At 38.4% G+C, this 23,863-nt stretch overlaps 1 protein-coding gene across 2 annotated transcripts in view; it reads right to left on the reverse strand.

The window, feature by feature from the left end:
- ZC3H13 (zinc finger CCCH-type containing 13) overlaps nucleotides 1–23,863 on the reverse strand; it is a 59,424-nt gene that overhangs the window by 8,760 nt on the left and 26,801 nt on the right. For both annotated transcript variants that reach the window (XM_065416455.1, XM_065416446.1), the window contains 11 exons: nucleotides 23,443–23,551; nucleotides 21,841–21,980; nucleotides 20,852–21,009; nucleotides 19,234–19,431; nucleotides 17,548–17,721; nucleotides 16,304–16,614; nucleotides 14,623–15,087; nucleotides 13,361–13,543; nucleotides 7,895–8,429; nucleotides 4,107–4,210; nucleotides 2,698–3,693 (listed from right to left, as the gene is read on the reverse strand). In XM_065416455.1, the coding sequence (XP_065272527.1) occupies nucleotides 2,698–3,693; nucleotides 4,107–4,210; nucleotides 7,895–8,429; nucleotides 13,361–13,543; nucleotides 14,623–15,087; nucleotides 16,304–16,614; nucleotides 17,548–17,721; nucleotides 19,234–19,431; nucleotides 20,852–21,009; nucleotides 21,841–21,927 (3,211 nt within the window). In that variant the 5' untranslated portion in view covers nucleotides 21,928–21,980; nucleotides 23,443–23,551. The remainder of the gene's footprint in view (nucleotides 1–2,697; nucleotides 3,694–4,106; nucleotides 4,211–7,894; nucleotides 8,430–13,360; nucleotides 13,544–14,622; nucleotides 15,088–16,303; nucleotides 16,615–17,547; nucleotides 17,722–19,233; nucleotides 19,432–20,851; nucleotides 21,010–21,840; nucleotides 21,981–23,442; nucleotides 23,552–23,863) is intronic.

Genomic DNA, 23,863 nt, shown 5'->3' on the forward strand with positions numbered 1-23,863 from the left:
ACAAGTGTCATCATTTTGAAAATTTGCCATTCTGAAATCCAGTAAAGCTATGGTTGGCAAATAAACTTGTTCTGTAATCCCATCATATGTCAAATTTAAGCAAGATGTGGATTGACATTTGACTGGGGCCCTCCAGGATATACCCAACAGTGGCAAGAAGTTTGGCATTTTCCCCGAGTCAGTACTGAACCAATTCTCCAGCATGGTTTTAGGAAATAGTGTGTTGGTGGAGGGTGCATTCTAACCCATAAAAGAGGAAAACCAATGATCTGATCAGTTGTAATCATCAGCCATTTCAAATCAAGCAATGGTTTCTGCCTAATTTCCCCTTGCAATTCCATTCAGATACTGTATTCTTCACTTACAAGTACTTTGTAGCACTGCATGAAATGTTAAAACAGCTTTGCTCAAAAAGACACGGCCATATTTCCACAGCAGGTAAAATATTTTCTATACATTCCTTATCTGCCCTCAACAATCTTTAAATGAAAGGTCCTATGCATGTGCAAATTACAAAGATTGGCACGTCTATTAACTAAGAGCTACCAGTATAGCTTTCTTCCCCCACTGAAGTTAAAGACCCAGTAGAAAGACTGACAGTAGTGTCAGGTCATCACACACAACCACTGCCCAGCAACAAGAGTACAGGACAGAGACAGAGGACCAAGTAACTGCTGCCCAATTGTCTGCAAAACCATTTAAAGGCTTCTTGAAAGTTTAAAACAAATATTCCATTGTGTCCAGTATCACTTAAAGGAAACCATTACCTATAAAAAGCTTGCTATTGGATTTAAAGATCCATAACTTTAAATAGCATGTGTAAATGCTGTTTATTTTGAAATGTTTTCATATGGGTATATTTGTGTTCTTGACAGTATCTTATTATAAGAACGGCCATACTGGGTCAGACCAAAGTCCATCTAGCCCAGTATCCTGTCTTCCGACAGTGGTCAATGCCAGGTGCCCCAGAGGGAATGAACAGAACAGGTAATCAAATGATTCATCCCCTGTCGCCCTGCCCATCTTGGCTAATAGCCATTGATGGTCCTATCCTCCATGAATTTATCTAGTTCTTTTTTGAACCTTGTTATAGTCTTGGCTTTCACAACATCCTCTGGCAAGGAGTTCCACAGGTTGACTGTGCGTTGTGTGAAAAAATACTTTCTTTTGTTTATGGCAAACCTTTATAAACCTGACAGGTTCATGTATGTAAAGTATGGCACAAAGTCCATGTATTTTCTTGATGCTAAATCAAGAAGTTTTAGGAGAAGCTTGGTATGATTATTATCCTAATTTGAACCGAACTGGACTAGAAAGAGCAGGAGAAGACTCCGGAGGCTTGTCCAGACACCTGAGGAAACAACTGGAAGTCACAGCCACATTTTTTCATCAGAAGATTATAGGGAATAATTTGGACAAAAGAAACACCACCACAGAAGGTGGTAATGGAGATTTCACCTTAAAATGGAATCTGTAAATAAAATAAGGATACATAATATGGGGACATATTTTAACATCCTAGAGGGCTGAATCCTCTGTTCATGGTTTAGTAATTAAGTTTAACTAAAAGACCATCCCCCCTGGAGCAAGATCAAATTTTTTCAGTATAACAGATTACCTGAAACAAACAAGAAGAAAAATAAAGACTTGAAAAACAATGCAATCTGGTCAGGGGTCAGGTCAAGTTTTTCAACTCCACAGCAGCAATCTCAGACTGCTGACTATGTCTCAACATAAAAATTATCTGCCATCTGAAAGGGTTAAAAAATAAATCAGAGTATGGGACACAAATGTATGTCTTCCATGCCAATTTTGTCCTGACAACATCCAGGCTGCTCTTGCTTCTTCCCTGCTCTCTTTTCACATGGAGGAACATCCACTGATGTCTCTATCAGACAAACATCTAATGTTCCCCATCTGCCAAGTGGGTGAAAAGCATTTTCAGTACTGCTAAGTTATGTATAATGTAGTACAGGAAGCAAGAAGAAGCTGGAGCTCTACAACAGCCAGTTTGTTTCATGAGAACAGTAGCACTCCAATGAAGGGGCCTAATATCTTAAATAATTTCTTGCCTGTTTTCCTCACTCTCCACAGGCATAAAGCTAAGTAATTCAGTTCCAATTGATTATTTAGGTTCAGGACAAAGATGATTTTCATTTGTATTAAATTTTCTATTAAGGGCCGCAACCTAATGACTTCACTGCAAATTTCTCTCAGGAACCATGTTGAACATAGCTCCTTGAAACATGTAAAATTTAACTTCATGCACATCATTGCATAATTTCAATATTAAAATTTAATTTCAATTTGTTTATAATTGTTAAAGTACATTTTATATAATAAAATTACTACTATGCTCTGTGTTAGCATAGCATAGCATAAGAGCTTTTCTAATTTAAAAGTTTAATTAGTTCCACAAATATGTTTTAACTTTGACAGCATAAATTGCTATTTCTTGTTGAATATTCCAGGCTCAGCAAAGGGATAATCCATCCCTATTGATGCCAAGAGTTTTAAATCATAATTTGAAGGAATATTCAATTCCCTCTAATTTTATTATGGAGGCAGAAGATGATTCACTGGATCTGAAAGGAAAAGCAAGAGCTTAAGGCCATGCTAGAAGGATTTGGAAGTGGAGTCTATTCACTTTCACACAGTATGATATAAATCTGTCTCATAAGGACAGTGTCTTATTACCTGAAGACGTGCTGCGGCTGGGTTCCCCTCGTTTCAACTGATCAATTCTAGACTTCCGTTCCCCGGTGATTTCTAAGCTTTTTTTCTCTCTGTCCCTGGAGCTGCTGTGCAGGACCCTTTTCCGACCTGTCTGGTCATCTCCACTGCGATGAGCTGACTCATTGGAGGGTGATCGAAGTCTGCTTGAAGTATGACTTCGATTGCTACCAAGACTGCTGCTGCGCTTCTGATCCACAGGTTTGCGATGAGGTGCATCTTCTATAGTAACATGTGGGGTTTCTACCTTTTCTCCCCTCAGTCTATGGCTTTTTCTGTGGGATTCTTCAGTGCTTCTTTCTGGAACAATGATTTCACCACGTTCTGGAACATCTTCATCTGACCAGTCACTAAATGTTGTGTCTTCTCTTTTCGGAGCAGCTTCTACTGCCACAGCTTTCTCAGCTACTGTTTCAACCAACTCCTCTTTTGTTGTTACAGGGGGAGTTCTTGGGCCTTTTTTCTTTTTATGGTGTGGGACAATTTCTTCATCAGAAACCTCAGAATCACCCTTTGACCTCTTACGTTTCTTCTCAACATTCTTCTTTTTTGGAACTTTCTTGGGTGAAAAGACCTGGCCCTCTTCTACAGTTGACTCAGTGTACCGTTCCACCCCGATGTCATCATCTTTTTTCTTCTTTGTGGTCTTTTTCTGAACTTTAGCTTTCTTCTTATTCTCCTCATGTATTCTATCAGATGCATCTCGTTCTTCAGAAGGGCGATGTCCTAAGCTCTCTTGAACCCTGGTCCGTGAGCTTTCAGTGACTTCTGTTTGTTCTCTCTGCTCTCTCTGTTTATCTCCTGAAGAAACCCTCTCTTTGAACTCCGGTTCTTCATAACGTCTTGAACTTTCCTTTCTCTCTGGCTTTCGACTTTGCCTGTCTTCTGTAAGGTGCGTAGGGCTGAGAGATCGGGATTCTTGTGGTCGCACAACCTGACTTAGCAGCCTGTGCTTCTCATCTACAAGTGGAAAAGATATATATTTTTATTGTTCGGGGGGGGGGGGGGGGGGGAATACACATTTTGTGCAACAATCCATTATTTCCAGCTACATTCTTCAAGCTTTTAAACAGCTGCAGTATCGATGGATTTTTTCCACTTTTAATAGATATGCCTCTTAAAGACAAATGTTGGGGCTACTGCCCCAGGACAATACCAATACATTATAACAAAATTAGCATATAGAATAAATAGTATGTCTAATACATAGCCCCACCACTCTACAAGAAAAACAGCCTTACAGTGAAAAAACAGGGAGATGAAGACACTTTGAAAAGCTTAATCCCTCATTTTCTATTTAAGATTGCAAGGAACTTCTTCATAGTTACAAGTTAGCCTGTATACTGTGGCAGACACAACCCACTCCTACTTACTTTTATCATCTCCACTGTTGTAGGCATCGCTATCAGGAGAATGCTCACGGCGGCGCTTGGGTGATGGACGAGGACTAGGGCTGCTTTCATTTCTGTGACGCTTCCTATATTGGACAAATAAATGCAAATTCCATGCAGATGCCTTTTAAAAAACCAACAGCTGTATTTCTTTATCATCTCTGTAAATATCAGTAATATAACACCACCTGTACTCTATGCACCTCTCTCAAAATACAAGATACCAAAAGATGTCCCACAATTTTCTAGCTTCATTAGCAACAAAGTTTCAAGTAAGATCAGTTTTCATTTGCACTCCAAATACTTAAAATACTTTCATTGATGATACTTCCCAACTTTTAAACAAAACAAAATATTCTTTAAGATGATCGACTGTTTTTTAGACCAGGGCCGCCTGGGGGGGGGGGGGGGGGGGGGAGGGGGAAGTAGGGCAATTTGCCCCAGGCTTCGGGCCCCCACGAGAATATAGTATTCTATAGTATTGCAACTTTTTTTTTATGGAAGGGGCCCCCGAAATTGCTTTGCCCCGGTCCCCCTGAATCCTCTGGGCAGCCCTGTTTTAGACAAAGGGAATTTATAAACCTGGTAAGTATTGTTTAAGAGATGATCTTAATATCAATATTTTTTGTGCCAAAGGTCCCATACAGATACCTAGAATCCTATGAATCAGCAACCCAGGCTATGCCAGAGGGGTAGTCATAACCTGCAGCACCATGGTGGGCAGTTCAGCCACACCAGCCTTAAACTCTTAGGATATGTCTACACTGCACTTTTATCGGTAAAACTTTTGTTGATCAGGGGTGTGAAGAAAAAACAAAACAAAACACACACCCCTGACCGATAAAAGTTTTACCAACAAAAGTGCCGGTATAGACAGCACCATGTTGGCAGGAGACACTTGCCCGCTGACAAAGCTACTGCACCTCGTTGGGGGTGCTTTTATTTTGTCACTGGGAGAACTCTCTCCTGTTGACAAAGAGCGGCTACACTGCGTACCTTACAACGGCACAGCTGTAGTAGCACATAGCCTTAGTGATGTTTCATCCTTTTTCTTCTAGGATGATGCTAAGAATTCCAGTACCAAAAACCCTTTAGGACCTTTTTCTTGCCCTTGGTAAGACAACCAAAAATGACAAAGAAGTGATCTTAAAAGGAGTTCCTGCTTGAGGCTGAAGAAGAGATTGTGCCAACAAGGAGCCCACACCCAATGGCCTTTGGGTGTAGAACTAACTTTCTTAGCACTGAGGAAAATCCTGGCACTGTGAGAGTACTCACACCTTGTTCCACAGGAACAAACCTATTTGATGCCAAAAGTGTTTCAGCAACAATACACCAAAGGTTCTTGCTTGTGACCTGGCATATTTATAAGACCACCTTGGTAAGAAAGACATAGAACCCCCACTGCCTATTGGTCTGGTTTCCAAGTGTGAAGACCCTCCACACCAAGAATGATCCAGGGAAAAAAAGCTTTTCCCAGGAAGTACATACATACAGACGTGTGTATCTACTTCCAGGAGGAAGTAGCAGCATGATGAATACCACTTAAATCAATCTGCCATTCCTGTCCAAGTCCTTGGAGAGACATCTGACCAAAGCCCAAAATAAAAACAAAGGACCAGAGTCTGGCCCCCGTTCCCACTCCCTTGCATGACTCAAGTGGTATTCAGGCTGCAAAGACGAGGCAGCTCAGAATTCTACTGGAGTGCTGGAATCACTGGTAATTTAGAGTCAAGGAGGGGTTGGTTGCCTGAATACAGCTGTACTGTTGTAAATCTGGATGCAGAACGGGCCCTTGAGGGCTACTGCAACTGCACATAGTATAAGCAGCCCAGAGGTTGCTCTAACTTAGACTAATGGTTAAACTGGGCCCTAGTTTATTTGCATTTATTTGTAAGCATGCCTTCTACTTGGAAAGGAAAGTGGAAAGGTTTGAGGCAATTCTTTGTTCCTGTGGGAGTTCCACAGTTTTGCACTAGTAACTGAGGGCTTATCATCTTTTGTCGACAAAACAGTGGAGGTGTACACACTGAAATGCTTCTCCTGCCGATGTAACTCCCCTCCTACACAGACATAATAAAACCACCTCAATGAGAGACGAAGGGCTTATGTCGGTGTAGTTAGGGCAATGCAGTGTCTGTGTAGACACTGCATTCTTTACATTGGCTGTCGGCTGCTCGCTAGGAGCATGGCAGCTGACCAGACTCTGGGTGTGGATCTCCCCACCAGAGGTGAGAAGCCCTAGGCAGCTACCTCCTGCTCCTGGCTGGGAGTACTGAGGTGAGAAGCCTGAGGGGGCAGCGGGGCTCCCAGTGGGGAGCTGCATGGACCTGAGAGCCCTGGCTTTCAGTCCCCCACATTGCCCCCCTTCAGTCGGTGGAAGTGCTCCTGGTGAGGACGTGCAACACTGACAGAAACAGGGTAGTGTGGACATCAGCCACCGCAGTAATTAATGCGGTGGCTCTAAGTCGACCTAACATAGGTCGACTTACCTTTGTAGTACAGACATAGCCTAAGAAAGCACTGTCTCCTGCACAAATAAATGTAACCCTTTCATTAAACTATTTCATTGTGCCAGTGGAATGGAGATGATTTGCAGCTTGATCCAGAGCATAAGACTCTCTCAAGTATTGCTGGGACAACTGAGGATCTGGTCCTAAAAGTGAAACAGTGCAAGCTATTTCCTTTACAAACTAGCTAACCAACAATATATGAGAAATTAAAGGAGCTTTGAATAAAACCCAAGACATTGCTTTGAGTGCAGTGAAAAGATCACAATATCCACAGCTGGCTACATAAAGAAAGGATTGAGGTTAGTCTTGTGGCCCCAATGAGCACTGCTTTAAAGACAGTTCCCAAAACTCGGAAGTGCATCCTACAAATGGAAATACACAGAGATCACTCCAATGGAGAATCAAGACTGTATTTGCTAGAAGGATCTAGAAAAAAGTTAAGCGCAAAAATTTATATTATCCTTCTAAACTTTTTAATTGATTATTTAAACTAGATTTTTTTTTTTTAAATACAGAATGAATTTTTTAGAGTAAATGCCATAAATGTAGGGAGGATATGCTATGTTATTCTTACATAGCAGAGGTTTCATCTCATATTTAAGCAAGAATCTCAACAAAGGATCTGCTACAGTAACATCTGAATGAGACAGAGTGAACTCTCAGAGATTTGCTAGGGGCTCTGGAGTCAACACATAACCCTTTACAAGCTCCTACTAGCAGACATGTGCTACTTGTGCCGTAGCAAACACTTGGTTTACAACAATGAAAACAGATTTCAGAGTAGCAGCCGTGTTAGTCTGTATCCGCAAAAATAACAGGAGTACTTGTGGCACCTTAGAGACTAACAAATTTATTAGAGCATAAGCTTTCGTGGGCTACAACCCACTTCTTCGGATGCATAAAGAGTGAACCATATATTGAGGAGATATATATACACACACATACAGAGAGCATGAACAGGTGGGAGTTGTCTTACCTCTGGCCTCTCAGAGTTGGTAAGACAACTCCCACCTGTTCATGCTCTCTGTATGTGTGTGTATATATATCTCCTCAATATATGGTTCACTCTTTATGCATCCGAAGAAGTGGGTTGTAGCCCACGAAAGCTTATGCTCTAATAAATTTGTTAGTCTCTAAGGTGCCACAAGTACTCCTGTTATTTTTAATGAAAACAGAGAGAGTTACACCATGAAACATTAAAGGATCACATGGTATTTTATATTTTTGGTGAGAAAATAAGTCACATGCAGAATCACTTACTTAGATTTCCTCTCCTCATGGATATCTCTTGTATTCCTTTCTTCTCGGACATCTTCTCTCTTATCTCTGCGGTCATCCCTTCCTTTTTCTTTGTCCTCCCAGTCTCTCGGACGTTCTCGTTCCTTATCCCTGTCGCGACCCCGCTCTCTCTCTCGTTCTCGCTCTCTCTCCCTTTCCCGTTCCTCCCTCTCTCGCTCTCGTTCTTTCTCTCTCTCCCTTTCTCTCTCTCTCTCCCTTTCTCTGTCATGGTCTCGGTGGTCTCTGTCCCGTTCGCGTTCTCTGTCTTTCTCTCGCTCTCTTTCTCTCTCCCGTTCTCGGGCACGATCGCGTTCTAGTTCTCTTTCCTTTTCTCTCTCCCTCTCCCGGTCTCTCTCTCTTTCCCTCTCTCGTTCCCTCTCCCTCTCTCGTTCCCTCTCCCTGGCCCTTTCATCTCTCCTATCATCAACCCGGTCTACCCTTCGTTCTTCTCTCCTTTCATCACGCTCAAGGTCATCGCTCCTTCCTTGGTGCCGTACTGGTGAGCTTGGTCTTTGATCTGTAAAGAAAGTCAAGTTTCATTGCCAGTGACTAATTAGATAGATACGCCTCTCACAGTACACTAATCATTTAAAATTAGAATAGAAGCTTCTGTATTCTTATTAAAGTAGAAGGATACAATCTAGATATCTGCATTAAACATAAACCAGAAGCTTCTTGCAGAATGCTGGAAAAGGTTCTGAATGACATGAGGGGAAGTGCACTACCTTAAATTTCTTCATTTTAAAAATATTTCTAGTCTTTTCTACTTGAAGCTTAAGGTCACTACAAACCATGGCTATAAAGGTTTTATTTTGTATAAGTCTATTCCCAGTAATTTCAAAACTTTATCTGCTTACCATTTGATTACTACTATTGCCCAAAAGCATGATCAGATATTTTCTATATGATTTCAATTAAACAGATGCTTAAAATGGACACTCATTTTAAAATGAAGTTTATCATTCTATTAAAGAATGCAGGATTTTACTTTTCTTCAATCCATTCTCAGTTCCACAGTTCCTCTAGCCAGCACGTTCAATACTTAGAAAAATATGAAACGGCCTGGCTCAGTGGCTCATCATCTGATCATTCAGGTGACTCAGATCAAGAGAAGGAGGCAAAGAGGAAATATTGGAAACTGAAAGAACTGAAATCTTTCAAATATTCCTTGCGGCTTCACAAGCAAAGCTGTTATAGGCACAGTACACAGGAACTGGTGGTGAGGGATGGGGGAAGAATACATGTGTAAATAGGAAATAACTAGTCTAGAATCACAGGGAAAGTCCTATTTAACTTGAATATTAGCTTTCCTTAGCAACAAAAAATATACATAGTTGCAGACATCTAAATCTCACTTATGTGGATATAAATTGCGACTAATTTGCATCAATAACTACACTGTGATCTTAATTCTATTTTAGTAAAGAATAATAGAAAAATTCTCCATGGTGTATGTTAAAGACATTACATAAAGAGGTGGAGGAAACACTTGTATGAATAAAGGAAAATGCAGATTTGACTTTTTGTCCATTATTGCAAAGCTGACATAATGCACATCTCCATACATTATTGAGAGAATATCCTTCAGGGGCATGCATGTGGAGTTTGAACAGAACTGGGTCAATAAAACATACGTTCCCGTTCAGTTTAATCAATTTTCACCTGCGAGTGAATTAATAATGATTTAATGCTCCCTTGCTTCCAGGTAAAATTAAAAGTAAATAGGAATGACATTTCTGCTATGGCCGAAACAATCATTTTTTGGATATGAATCGTTAGTTCAGGCAACTCGGGTCCAGATACAGATTCACATTCTTTATGCTGGTATGCCCACATCATTTCAATACCACTTATTGCAATAGTACTACACTGTAATTCAAGTTCTTCATTTTTAAACTATCATTTTTCCACATTATATTGCCACGAGGAGTGGTATTAAGTATCTGCAAACCAGGGTGGATAAAAATCGGATTTTTTTGATAAAATGCTTTTTGAGGAAAAAACCTATCTAAAGATAGTTTTAATTAAGATACATTATAGCTCAAAGATATCTCATCATGGAATAGGGATTTTAAATTCTAATTCTATAGTATGAGACAATATATTCATGTAATGTTTAAGAAAAGTTTTGTAAATGAGTTCCAATAGTTCATGGATTAGGGACCCAATCTTATGGGATTCCAGGGGCTTCTGTATAGATTATTTAGGTTAATCTTTCTATCTACCCAATGGGACTCAGTGCTCAGTCTAGAAGATATCATCAGAGATGCTTAGTTTTGCAGTTCTCAGACTGCAGATTTGTCTCTCCAGAGATAACATTTTTGCTGTTAACAACATTTTTGCTGTTAACAAGCATGTTAACAGCAAAAATGTTGTTAAATAAATAAATTAATATATAGAGATGAGAAATAACAGACCTCAACCCTATTGTCCCTCTGCAAATTTGTGTACAGAGTCAATCCCTTGCCTCTCTTTAAAAAGTGCAGTTTCAAAAAGTTCAATGAATAGAAGATTGTTGGGGGTTGAATAGCTCTGGACAAGGAGAAAAGTCTGGAGATAAATGCGAGACGGGAGGGACAGGCAGTAGAAACAAAAGTGAAACTGTTTGAGCAGCATAACCCAGCAGTCTTGAGGTCTTTCTGAGTGTAGCCTTCATTGATTTGAGATCTACTACCATTCTCTCACTAGAAGGGAAAACCTATAATGGCAGCAGGCCATAAAAGAGACCCAGTTTGGGAATAAGAACCATTCAAGAAATATATGTTTGCTGATGATGTTTTAAAGAAAGTCACCCCAATGAACTGGTGGAAGTCACTTAAGCACTTGGATTCAGAGACTGTTGAAGTGATAATCTCACTTTTAACAGCAGTAGCTTCTTCTGCCGGTGTAGAAAGAATAATTTCTTCCTTTGGACTAATTCATTCCAAATTGAGAAATTGTTTGGGACCTGAAAAAGCAGGAAAGCTTGTTTTTCTTTTCCAGATTATGAACAAACAGGAAAATGAAGATGAAGACAACTGAGTTAGCTGCAGAAGCCAATATTTTAAGTTTCTCATGTTGACCTGGCTAACACAGTCAATTTAATTTTTTTTTTTTAAATATTTCATTTAACTATTTTAGTTAAAAACAATTTTAACAAAAACAAACCTGATTTTAAAAAAACTTGAATGTTTAAATTCAAAAATTCATATGCTTGTTTTGTTAAAACATTATCTGTTTTCTGTTGAAGAAAAAAATCCAGAATACATAACATTGTTGTTTTAGTTAAATAAAACAATTTAAATGTCTGTCTGGTGATGTTCTCTTTCTAATACAGCATGGCAAGAAAATCCTCCAAATATTAATGATTAACCTGTTGAATTGGAGATAGTTCACCTCCCAATGACTTCATAAATATCTGCTTCAATTACCTTTGGTAAATGAAATAACCAAACAATCATTCATTTTCTGATATAGCTGTAAAACTAATCTGAAAAGTTTTCAGAATAATTCACTTTAAAAATGTACAGTGTGTACCTTCTAAAAATGAAACCTACATCTATCTCTGAGTTGTGAAGAATATGTATTAAGAATGCACTTTTATGTAGAAATCCATGATTAAATCGAGTCTTCCTGACTAGTGATTTAAATCAAATCCACCATGCTGCAAACAATGCTTAAATGTGAAACACGACAGACATCTGGAAGTATATATTTGCTAAATACATGTGGGTATGGATGGATTAATAATTACTGTACTATACGTTCACATCTTTCTCCTTTGAAACATTATACTTGTGTTTGGAAACATCAGATTTAACTTTAAAGTATTTCTGTTTTAGCTGAATACAGGATGCCTAGCCCTGAGAATCTGTATTTTAGTTTTGTATTATGTAGTTTAATATTTTAAACCATACTCAAAACAACTCCTAATGTATTTGAGAAAATTTTCTCTTACGTGTTCCCTTTTTAAAGCACTGTCTTAGTATTTCTCAAACATTATGTAAATCTGTACTTAAAATTAACTCTGAGAAGGTTTTAATGTTAGAAAAACTATTATTTTTTAGAAACAGAGCAAAGTAAAACCATAAGAGCTAAGGAAAGATATTTAAGCCTGACTCAATTCTATTAGAGCTCCTTATAAACATTTATTGTGCATTTCACTCTAAAACAAATGGCTTGCCTCCCATAAATTTCCTTTGTTGTACTGGCATATTTATATTTACTTCTAATTTTAAGATTTTTACTTAGAACTCAATAAGACATGAAAGTTCAAACTGCACTATAATTTAATCAGCTGGTTACTGCAAAGGAGGTAGAGATAAAAAGTAATTAGAAACTGCCAATGTCCAGGACACATTCAGACTGCAGTCTGTAGGCTAATGACAAGAAGGAAGATGCAGATTAGGTTCAACAAAATCCTTCCTTGAAGGTAGAAGAAAAACTAAAGCAGAGCAGCAATTTAAAAAAACCTCCAGAGCTTTTCATAGGAACAGAAGACATGACTTATTATGCTGTTCTGTGGAGAGAAGAAAACTTGGAAGAGTAGTGCCTAACATGCCTTTTTAAAGGAATGAACACAGGCAGCATCTGGGGATTCAATGGCCACATCCAACACAATTAAAACCTTCCTGAAGACCAAAAATTCATTGTACGTTTACATTTATTCTCCTCACTGTCCCTAAACCCTGAATTTGCCTTAATTAAGCTCTCTTGTTCTGCTAACTGAGGAAGTCAGCAAGCCAACTTTTTCAGAAGCCAACTCTAAGATGACTCTTCAGACTGGATGTTAGAAGAGAACTCCCTAGGGACAACTTCCGCATTCTCTCTGCTATGAAAATGAAATGTCTCATGCTAAGCCCAAAATGGCAGACCCTTATAAAAACATGGACTCTCCCCATCCTCACCAGCATCTGTATCAAGATTTATTAGCCATTTGACACTGACCACAGCAAAGCATTAATCAATATTAAATTCCCAAGTCAATAAAATGTCATACTGTATTAATCACAGTATTATACTGTGCCTTATTTTAGTAGCCAGTCAAGGTTAGCTAAACCTTCACAATAGCATATTTAAATACTAAGACAAAAAATATTCTGTATGATTCTATATCAACAAGTAACATTGTATTGAAATGCGACAGTAGCCACATGCTCATGTATATAAATAGGTAATATCCTCCAGAAAATAAAACAGAAAAATGTGCAGTTCTTTTCAACTTATTCATTTTACATTGAAGTCACCCAAAGTTGTTTGCTTAAAACATACTGAATGAATAAAAACAGCAGTGGGGGAATGCCATAAGCCAGTCGAGGGGGGTAGGGGGGAGAATCTATTATATAGCTGTGCTAATGAGCATTTGTACTAGATATGTCAATTTTTGTTAACCTCAGAACAAGACTGATGCGAAACTCCAATATCAGGTCAGCTGTATGTTTCTGAATTAGTGCATGCATGTTTGCATACCTCTCTCTCTGTTGTCACGTCTTTCCCTTTCTCCATGTCTTCTTTCAAAGGATGAATCCCTTGCTTGCTCTCGATTGTCATAGCGGTCTCGGTCAGGGTAGCTACTCCGTGATTCCCAGCCGTCATGGTAGTTGCCACTACTGCTATGACTGTCAACTTGAGACCCTCTGGTTGCCCGACTTCCTATTGAAAATATTTCCACCCGCCATAAGAGTTCACGTGTAAGAAAATCCATTGACATTTTATAACAATTAACTATAAGATTTAAAATATCTAAGTTCATTTAATTATACCATTGAAACAGAAGTTAAATTCTAAACTCTATTTGACATAGGAAACTGTTTCAATGCTCAACTCCCCATCCTGATGATTTAAAAGTTTATAGTTAACAAATCTGATACACATATTTGTGATAGTGAGACGACAACCTACCAAAACCAGAATTAAGATGCTGCACTTGAGTTCTAGGCATCTGAAAATTATATACACCATGCCCAAATACTGTACTCTATTTTCAGGAGAAATCAACTTCCTCTAGTTACAATATGTGTTTTTCTGACTGGTAATAAGGTAGCATGGAGGTGGCGGAAATTTGTCCTTATAAGAATACAAGGCTGCAGACATTGTGCAGAAGGAAATGAGCAGACCAAGCAGTCAAGATATGATGGAGGTTGTTTTAAAATTATTGGAAGCTTTTAAAAAAGAAAATAAAAAGAAAACTGTTACATTAAAACTAAGAAACCAAAGCAAAAAACATAATGAATACAGATGACCAAATGGTGATAATATAAAAGAATTAACAGTTCTTCAAATACAAATTACAATGGAACGGATTTTGGAAAGCCATAGAAAAAGTTACATATTTCGTACGTGAGAAAAATGGGAGAAGTTGAACCTGGCTATACATGCGTATTTGAGGAGAAGGAAGAGGGGTTGTGTAATGCATATGGCTAGAGAATCTGCCTCTGCTAGTCTTTCATTACACTTCAGGCTCTTATTTGTATTTCATGGCCCTTGGGAACAGCTAAGGTTGCAGATACATTAAACAGAGTGGCGCAGGATTTTTAAGTACTATGGCAGGATGCCAATGCTATACTGTTTTAATCAATGGAAAACAGAGGAGTGCTATGCATTTAAGCGACAACAGTTCTATTTTAATGAAAATACCACTTAAGGATTGCTTTAACAGCATATGCTTATTTGGCAGCAATTCATTATCAAATAATGTAGAACAGACATTGAAAAAATAAATCATATAGTACCTTTGTCAGATAATTCTGGACCTCTGCCTCGACTTCTGCCAGTTCGGTCACTTCTACTTTCATTTCTCGATTCATTTCTGGATTCATTCCGTGTGTCAGCACGGGAATTCTCTTCTCTGCCATGGGTTCTTCCATAACTGCGTGGTTCCTCCTGATACTGGTCTTCCTTTTTATGGGTATCTCGATTCTCTCTGTCTCTGTAGTCATGGGTATCTCGTATAGAACGTGAGTCTCTCTGATCACGGCTATCTTTATTATCTCTGCTGTAATCCCTTGTATCCCTGGAGTCTCGAGTGTCCCTGGATTCCCTTGGCTCCCTGCGGTCTCTGTTATCCCTGGTCTCCCTCCGATCTCTTCCATCCCGAGATTCTCGGTCATCTCTATGATCCCTGGAGGCACTCTGCTCTTGGTCATAATCTCGTTCCTCTCTGGTTTCCCTCTCTTTTTCCCTTTTTCCTCTAGTTTCTGGAAAACAAATTAAATGTAATATTCATCTTGATTAAAGTCTTCAATATTAGATTCTAACAATCCAAAGTAGAAAGGATATAAAATGATCCAACCAAATTAGATTTCTTACACAAAAGCCTATGGGGAGAGATTTACAAAGGCACAAATTGGAGTTGGGTGCCTAACTACCTTTGTTGCTTTAGAAAAATCTCCCCCATGGATTTGAATCTATGATCTAGTAAGTATCACATTTCATTGTTTAGAGATTCAGTAACTTCAAAATGTGTTAGGACAACGATTTGCTGCAATAATTTTAGGACCAGGAGCATATTCCTTTATAGACTACTGAGTTCAAGTACTTTTCTTGTGGTAATTTCCCTTTTCAATTCCTTATGCACCTGACAGTGTGCTCAGAGTGCATCTATGCTATCATCTTTGTTAAGATCTCTCACCACTGAAACCTGATTTTTAAAATATTTATTTATTCACAATATGTTCCTATTATAAATACAGCAGAACCCTATTTATCCGATCTAGTTGGAACCGGGGCCAGATTGGATAATCAAAAGTTCAGCTAATCGAGAAAATGGGAAAGTGAGAGACTACAGCACCATCTAGCGGCCACCAGAGAGATCGCCCGCTTCTAGACCTGTGCGCACTGGTTGTTGGGTTAATATGGAGAAACAGATAATGACGGGTCAGATAAATGGGGTTCCATTGTATTAACTTATAGTTGGTCTACAAAACTTGACAAATGTTCTCTTCATAAGTTTGGGGGTGATGGCATTTTTGTTCACCAAAATTGCCCAACAGACTTGATAGGCTATGTGGTTCACTGGCAGATATTTGGCACCTTGAGAGAAGACCACTATCCTACTGTGATTGGTGCAGCCACTGCCATATACAGGAAAGGATGGTTAGATACTAGAGAGAAAAAATGAAGGCCATTCTGGACTTTAACACATATCATACTGGTGAGACCTAGTACAGTGAAAGAGACCTTGCCTACACTATCATTCTTGTTAAAGTCTCTCCCCTTTGCACTATACCCGATATAGTGGGAACAGGAGTGCTAGCATAGATGTCTGCTGGCATTTTAACCAATGTGTTGTCTAACTGCTTGGAGCACATCTAGATGAGACAATGATTAAAATAATCAGGTTTTTTAATTGTCAGCTCACTACAGTTTGGGGGCAATGTAACATGTTTCTGAAAAACGTATTCTTGTTCGTACCATCCCTCCTTTCGTGGCGTCTGTCATGTGATTGTGAAGTCCGGTCACGATCATGCCTCCCCTTCTCTCTCCCTGGGGACTGATGTCTTGAAGGACTTCGCTTCCTCTGAGGAGAGGATGAAGAGCGCGGGGGATAGGGAGAGGAGGAACGCCTCACAGTTGGGGAAGCTGTCCTTTGATAGGTTGGAGAAGGAGTTCTTTTGCGGCGGGGGGAAGGGGAATGTCTTTGAACAGAGGAGCCTGATTGTGATGAAGAGGAGTGATGTCTTGATGATATGGGAGAGTGATGCTGCCCTGGTGGGGAAGTAGACCTGCAAGACACATCATTAAAATAGCCACAACATGCAGTTTTTTATGATACTATAAAATATATAATAAAACCTCAATAAAAAAATCCATTAAAAAAAAATTTATTTCTATAGTCTCCGCCCTCTAGCCGTCAACTGGAAAATAAAATCCTTATTTCTATAATATATAAACTGCTCCTCTCTCCCATGCATATTTACTGTTATCTCAAAAATAACGATGCTTTAAGAGTTTGTTATAACCACTCTATCTTCCTAGTTTAATCTTTAGTTAATATTCAAGAGCAAGTCATCCAGTAAAAAAAATATATACATTTCAGAAAAAAAAAAAAAAAAGGCACCTTCAATTAGACAATGACAAGAACTTTGTTGCTATGAAACATGCAGTCTTCCCCAGCAACATAGCTATTTTACTAAATATGAGGTGCTTTCAAGAAATCCTGGTAACATGCAGCAGACAAATTATACATTTTCTTTCTTGGGTGCACACTCTAAGTATAGCTATATACAGCATCCCTGTGGCAAGTAACACTGGCTTCTTAATTTCTGTTTTTGTAATTTTCTGTTAGCTGTAAACTCTTATTAGGATATCTCTTTGTCCAAGACAATTTAGGCCCCAATCCTGCAAACTCTTATGCATGTACATAACTTTACTCACCTGAATAACCACACTGAAGTCAACAGGACTACATATCTGCTTAAAGTTATGCAGGTGAGAAAGAGTTTGCAGGACCAGGGATTCACAGCTACTCATGTTAACAGTAAAGTAGATTATTCTTTAATACTGCTACTAGGGTAAATAATTCTGTATCAAAATGCTCACATCTTTGGAAAGAACACTGATATCATGTGATCTCACCAAAGAGAAAGTGACTTCATAAGGTGGCAGGAAAATTTGAATTGTTTAGGAAAATAAGAACTATGTTATTAACTTCCCACCTGCGAGAGGGTGAGAAAGTATGCTTGTGTGTAGTTGACTTGGCTGGAGCTCGGGAGGTTTGTCTTCTCCTTGAGGTAGGAGGTGAATATTCTCTGGAAGGAGAGGAATTACTGCCAGAATGATCAGCAGGACTAGGAGAACGCTTCGGTCTATGGGAGCCTTCTGAAGGATCTCTAAGAAACATACAAGTAGCAGCTTGTTCAGCATGCACAATATGGGATCAGTACATCTCCAATCAATTAAAGTCACATCCAAGACCACACCCGTAGTACCAGATCAAGAATGACTTCTGGTAGAATAGTTTGTTCATCATATATGAAATTATCTTCATCATATAGTGCTCAAGAATCTAATATCTACACAATCTACAAACTTGTTTAGTTCCAGAAGATCCCATTTAATATATTTTTCAATGTAATACAAACAGTGTGAAGCCTGAACCCTCTAGATTATCTGTAATTTTTTAAGCAGCTAGATGTCAATAAAAAAATAGGGAATTTGTTCTTTTTGTTGCTTTAATTTAATGAATTCTGTAAAATCAGAACTTTACTATAAAAAAGTTCAAACAAGTTTTCGGACCTTAATGATGACTTCTGAAGGAAGAAAAAGACTGCTGGTATCTTGAACTGCCATTTGGCTTACTGAAGGATCAGGAGGATTTCAAGTATTTGTTTTCAATATTAAGTAACTTAAAAATTCACACACAAAGGTCACTGACACTTGTATAACAGGCTGCAGCCATTGCCATGGAAGTACCTACTGCTATCATGGTACCACACGCACACAGGCTGCCAAATACACTCCCGCTTCTATCACAGCTGCACTGAGTGCTCCCCACTACTGCTTGTGACCTTCTGACACTAATTATGGAAAGGGGCATAACACTGCCTCAGATCCAACCACCTTTCTGAGTCTGTTTACTTTATCAGCTCATGACAGAATGTAAAGGTTTTCCTAAACTCCTTAGTCTTCACAAAGTAATAGCAAACTTACCACTATACGTCATGTGTGTGTGAGAGAGAGAGAGAGAGAGAGAATGAGAATGAATATGACATACCTTCCCCACGTGGACATATAGGTTTTGGGATGGATAAGGTGGGCAGGTATGAGTGTGAATACATAGAACCACCTTTGGATGTAAGCATCCCAAAAGGTAGGGACTTTTAAGAGGCAAATTTTTGAAGAAACAGCATTACTAAAATGCTAGATTTACTAAATGAGGCTTTCAGGAGAGGAGAATGCCTCCTAATGGCCAATTTGCAGAATAATAGTGTTTTCTCTTCACGGGTCCACTGACCTGATATTCTGAAGAAGAGAAGTAGTGTTTCTCTACAAGGGGAAGTTCAAGGTATAATGGAAAAATTATGGCTTTAGAATGAAGACGTGAGGACCCTGGACTGGACCACCAGTCAAGGTCTGACTCACTGATGGAGAACATGACAGTTATTTCAGAAGGGCATCTCAACAAGTTATTTTTATTAAAGTGACAACTCTATTAGCTGTAGTTTATTAGTCCACTATATGATGCATTTATTATATTTAATGAATTCAGAGAAAGTTGGCAGTAAGTCAAATGTAAAACCCTCTCTATTTAGTGCAATATGAACTACAGATTTAACAGAAATGCAGACAACCTAAGCAAGGTTACATTAATGCTAAAAATCTAATAATGCAACAGAACTCACCTCTGTTTCTCTTTTTTTTCCTTATGTCTTTCAAAGTCACGTCCTCTGTCTTTCCCCTCTCTAGTTTTTTCTTCTAAACGCTCTTTTGCTTTATGTTTTTCTTTATGCTTTTTCCCCAGGAGAGTCTCCTCTTGTACTGGAGGAGGTGGACTAGGCGTACGAGGACCCTTCTTTTTACTCTGGGTGCTTTTGGAACTCCTAAATGTATCAAAATACCGGAAAAAGCTATTTAAAAGACTAAATAAAATATTTGTTAATCTCTCAGGATACTAGCAGCACCAATTTATAGAGTTAAGCGCTTTGCAGCTTTTGGGGCAGACTTCTCTATTCCATCAGCAGATAGTGGCATTTGCAGTTGTACTTGACTGAATGGTGAATACAAAGGAAAATTAATGTCAAGCTCTCCTTTGAAGTTTCCCATGGCCATTTTAATTTATAACCCTTATTTCTGAAACAGACTTGCAAAATTTGGAACTGCTCCCAAATGTGTAACTACAGCTTCCAAAGTTACAATGCCCTTGTAAAACTGCATGCATCAAAACACCAAAATCCTTTGTATCTTGTCCAGATTCTGCAATTGAATACAATACATCTGTGCACAATACAGTGCGGTGTCAGTGCCTCAAATTTTAAGCTATTTGGAGTAGGGATCACTCATTCCTTGTATGTAAAGCATCCTACCATATTTTCAGGAGCTTTATGAATAAATATTGAACATTTTGTTTCCACCATGAATTACAAGGAAATGTAAAGATATTTCTTTATACCATACGTATTTTTCATAAGTGAGTCACAAACAGATACAAACATATTAGTACCTAGATGTCACTGCATCTTAAAGCACTGTAGCAAGCAATCCCTTATACTAGTCTTTTACAGCAAAACCAACATTTACGAGTATTGTGCCCCTATTTAAGCATAACTTGCTTCAAAGGCAAGTTGCTTGGCAAATATAGGTGCCTGTACTTGTATTAGGGTTGTAATTTTTCCTCACAGCTAATGGAGCTAAACATTGATTCCCAGGTTCTAGGGTCAGCAAGGTCTTTTTTAGTTGATTGATTTTTTTGTGATAAGAAGCCCAGTTGTAACAGCCTGTGATTTTCCTACTTCATCCCCTCTCTTGTCTCCCTTTCCCAGTGCTATAACTCTCCAGGTCACTCCTTAACCTAGAAGGCCAAGTAGTATCTCTTGTATAGCAATATGTAGTGCCAACAGAACACCTGACTCCCCAAACTGCAAAATTTCAATTCTAGCCTAAATTAACTTGCGTTTAACCACCACCAACACCCCACACCATTGAACAAATGTAATTTTATTTCTATTTAGATTTCTCCAGTGCATCTCACAGGCTCTAGGCAGTTCACGTCATTTAAAGAAACAATGTTCAATGCAAAATCTACAAGTTATTAAAATCAATAAAGACATATATACGCTGCCTTGTCCCAGGGATTTTTGTGAACTCTGCAAAAAATCGACAGTTTCAAAACTGGTACACTGAATTCACACCTTAAGGGGCAATGAAAATGAGTATCTATATCCACTGATTAGCACGAAACATTTCATAATGTATCAACATACCACCCTGTTCCCCAACCATAATGTATGTCTACCTACTGACCTCTGCTGGTCCAAGAGCGGTGAAGACACTGTAGAAGTCTTCTTCTCTTTCTTACTAACTGAAGATGAAGATTTGGGACTTGACCTTCGTTTTGGAGATTTAGACTTTCTTGGTGAAGGAGACGGTGATAATTTAGATCTAACCACCTCTGGAGAAATCTTGGATAAAGAAAAAGTTTAAACTACAACCAAAAACTCATGTGCTGTATGTGTATCCTGAATAAGGATCCTAATATAATTCAAACTTTAGATAGTAATAACCACCGACACACCATCTGCCTCAGACATACTAAGCACATTTTTTGCAGAAGTAGTTAATTACATTAGTATTAAAATATCTTAAAATAAAGCTAATCTTAAAGAAAATGCTGCACAAATGACCTACGATATAATTAAATGACACCTAACAGATCATTACATTCATATCCATAAAATGGTTCTAATTAACACTCTAAAGTTAGCCTGAAAAATTGCACTCCAGGAAGATTTACCTACAGCCCAAAAATTCTGGCTCTTAAGGTCCCACACCCCAAATAGGCATATTCTTTCCAGTTATGAACCACCCACCAAGATTATGCCTAATAAAAGCCAGTGTAATATGAATAGTGAGGGCAGGTGGTGGACTGGCATAGATAAAATGGTCCAGACTGAAGCATATGAAATAAATTCACAGCTCCTAAACCCCAATGTGGGCAGACATGGGGAAGACCTCTCTCACATGTACTTCACAGGTTTTGGGACAGCCAGTTTGAGTGTCCCAACGATTTGTGCCCCAAAGTTCCTCTCCTATCTGCCTCCTTCCCTGACTACACAGAAAGGCTAGCCAGAATACAGCCCTATGTTTGTAAAGTTATGCCCAACAGTCATTTATCATTTGCCCCATGGTAGCACATAGCGGCTCCCGTCATGCAGAAAACAATTAGGACTCTAAGGACATAAAATGGCAGTTGATTAGTTATAAGAACACGTGCCTATTTTCAAGATACAAACCTCCTTTTTAATGACTATTTCCTCTCGCTTCTCCATGTTTTCCTGTTCCAGCTTCATGAGTTCTCTCTGAATCTTCTGACGTTTCATTTCCAAAGACAGCTCATGGTCATAATCATAATTAACTTCTCCATTATCAGAGTCTTTAGTTAAAAAAAGATGACAGGCAATATATAAAATAAGTGGTCTTAAACAGTCATACTTCTCAAAAAAACATCACACCCCTGAGTGACTTATTTATGCAGACCTAATTTTCTAATGTAGACCAGGCCTTATACTTAGATTATAAGCACTTTGGGACAGGCAACGTCTTTTTGTCCTATATTTGTACAGAACCTAGCAAAACAGGGTCCTGGGCCATAACTAGGGCTCCTAAGCAAATACACATCATAATATTCAACTACTCAAAGTAGCATGAAGTATTTCATAGTCATGTAGATATCACTTAGCTTCACTGGAAACCAGGATAACTTCATAGTCAGTCAGAACAAGTCAACTGTCTCCCCCAACAAAGGGAAATAGAAGTGGTGATCTTCCCCCAGAATTGTTCCGTCTCAATCCAAAAAAAACAGTTGGTACAGTTTTTTAGTTAAATGAAAGCTAAAAAATGACTGTTTGTGACTGACATCCTGGATACCAAAATCCTCTTTTTGACCATAGAACAAGAAGCAGTAGCAAGTAGCAAGCTTTCTTTTGTCACCCTGACAATGGGCTTCAACAATGACCTATATGGGCTATGTGCAAAGATAACTTAGTTTTTGTGCTCAATGAGACAGGCAGATGTAAAAATTGTTGTAAAATTGAGTCCTTTTTTATTTTAAATGAGTAAACACACCTTATTTCACTGATCAGCTGTTAATCAGCCACAACTGATGTAGGCTGGATTTGAACCAGTGACCTAGATGTGAAAGGCCCTGCCAGCCAGTCAGGGGCTGAGGGCCAATTTCTTTTTGCTTATGTACTGATCAAACAATTCTATGACCGATCTCTTGTTCATCAAGTTTCAAAACAGATTGAGAGAGAGGGCAGACAGTAACAACCTCTTGTTTTGCATCATATTTAACTTGGAAGGATTAGATTTTTAATGGTAGATGTGAGTAAATATTGATTTCACAAACCAACAAATATATTTCTATTGATAATCAAAATTTATAGATAGGCAAAGAAAGAAAAATGATCCTTGAGAACTTACAAAGAGTTTGGTTTAAGGATATTTACTTGATATATTTTGACATGTGATTGTGATAATTTGTGATTTTAATGGTTATAAAGCTTTATTTTTTTTAATATTTATGTCTACTGCCATTAAATTTAAATAGATACAAATCTTAAAAAAATGCTTAAAAATAAACCAATATCTATTGAAAGTATAGAAAAAAAAAAATCAAATGCTGCCAAGCTTAATTATATTACTTGGTCCAACCCAACCACTAAATGTATTCCTTGTCCACAGATAAATTGAAACAATCCTTATTCATCAGTAATTCATGAATAGTCAACATATCAGTCCATTGCTATGGACAAAACTTCCTACAAACTGATAATCTGTAGTATTTAGAATACTGTAATAGATTAAATGGAGAGCCTTACTTGAATTCAATTTACCTTCTCTATTGGTTTCCCAGTCTCCATTTTCCTCTTCACTTTCTGGAGTCCTCTCCTTTGTAATTTTGATGTCTTCCTTCTCTCTATGCCTTCCTCTTGAAGACTCTTTCTACAGGGAAAAAATGCTGAATTAGAGTAACAATATTTTAAAACAGAAGCCTGCAGAAGTAGATAAATTTTGCACAGTAGTTTGTGCTTTATTGAAAGAATTAAACTAATTGTTTTCTTTAGTCTGATTAGTCGTCTTAGCTAAGAAGCAATTACACTGGGAAAATATTCTAATGTAATTTCATATAATCAGTGGATCGGGAGGAAAAACATTCATACAGGTGAAGTCAACAAAGACTTAAAGGTAGGCCAAGAAAGTGATGTTTACAATGGAGACTGAAAAAAGAGCAGATCGGTTTTAAAGACCAGAAAT

The sequence above is a fragment of the Emys orbicularis genome, chromosome 1 (genome assembly GCF_028017835.1).
Source record: "Emys orbicularis isolate rEmyOrb1 chromosome 1, rEmyOrb1.hap1, whole genome shotgun sequence".
Taxonomy (NCBI): domain Eukaryota; kingdom Metazoa; phylum Chordata; order Testudines; family Emydidae; genus Emys; species Emys orbicularis.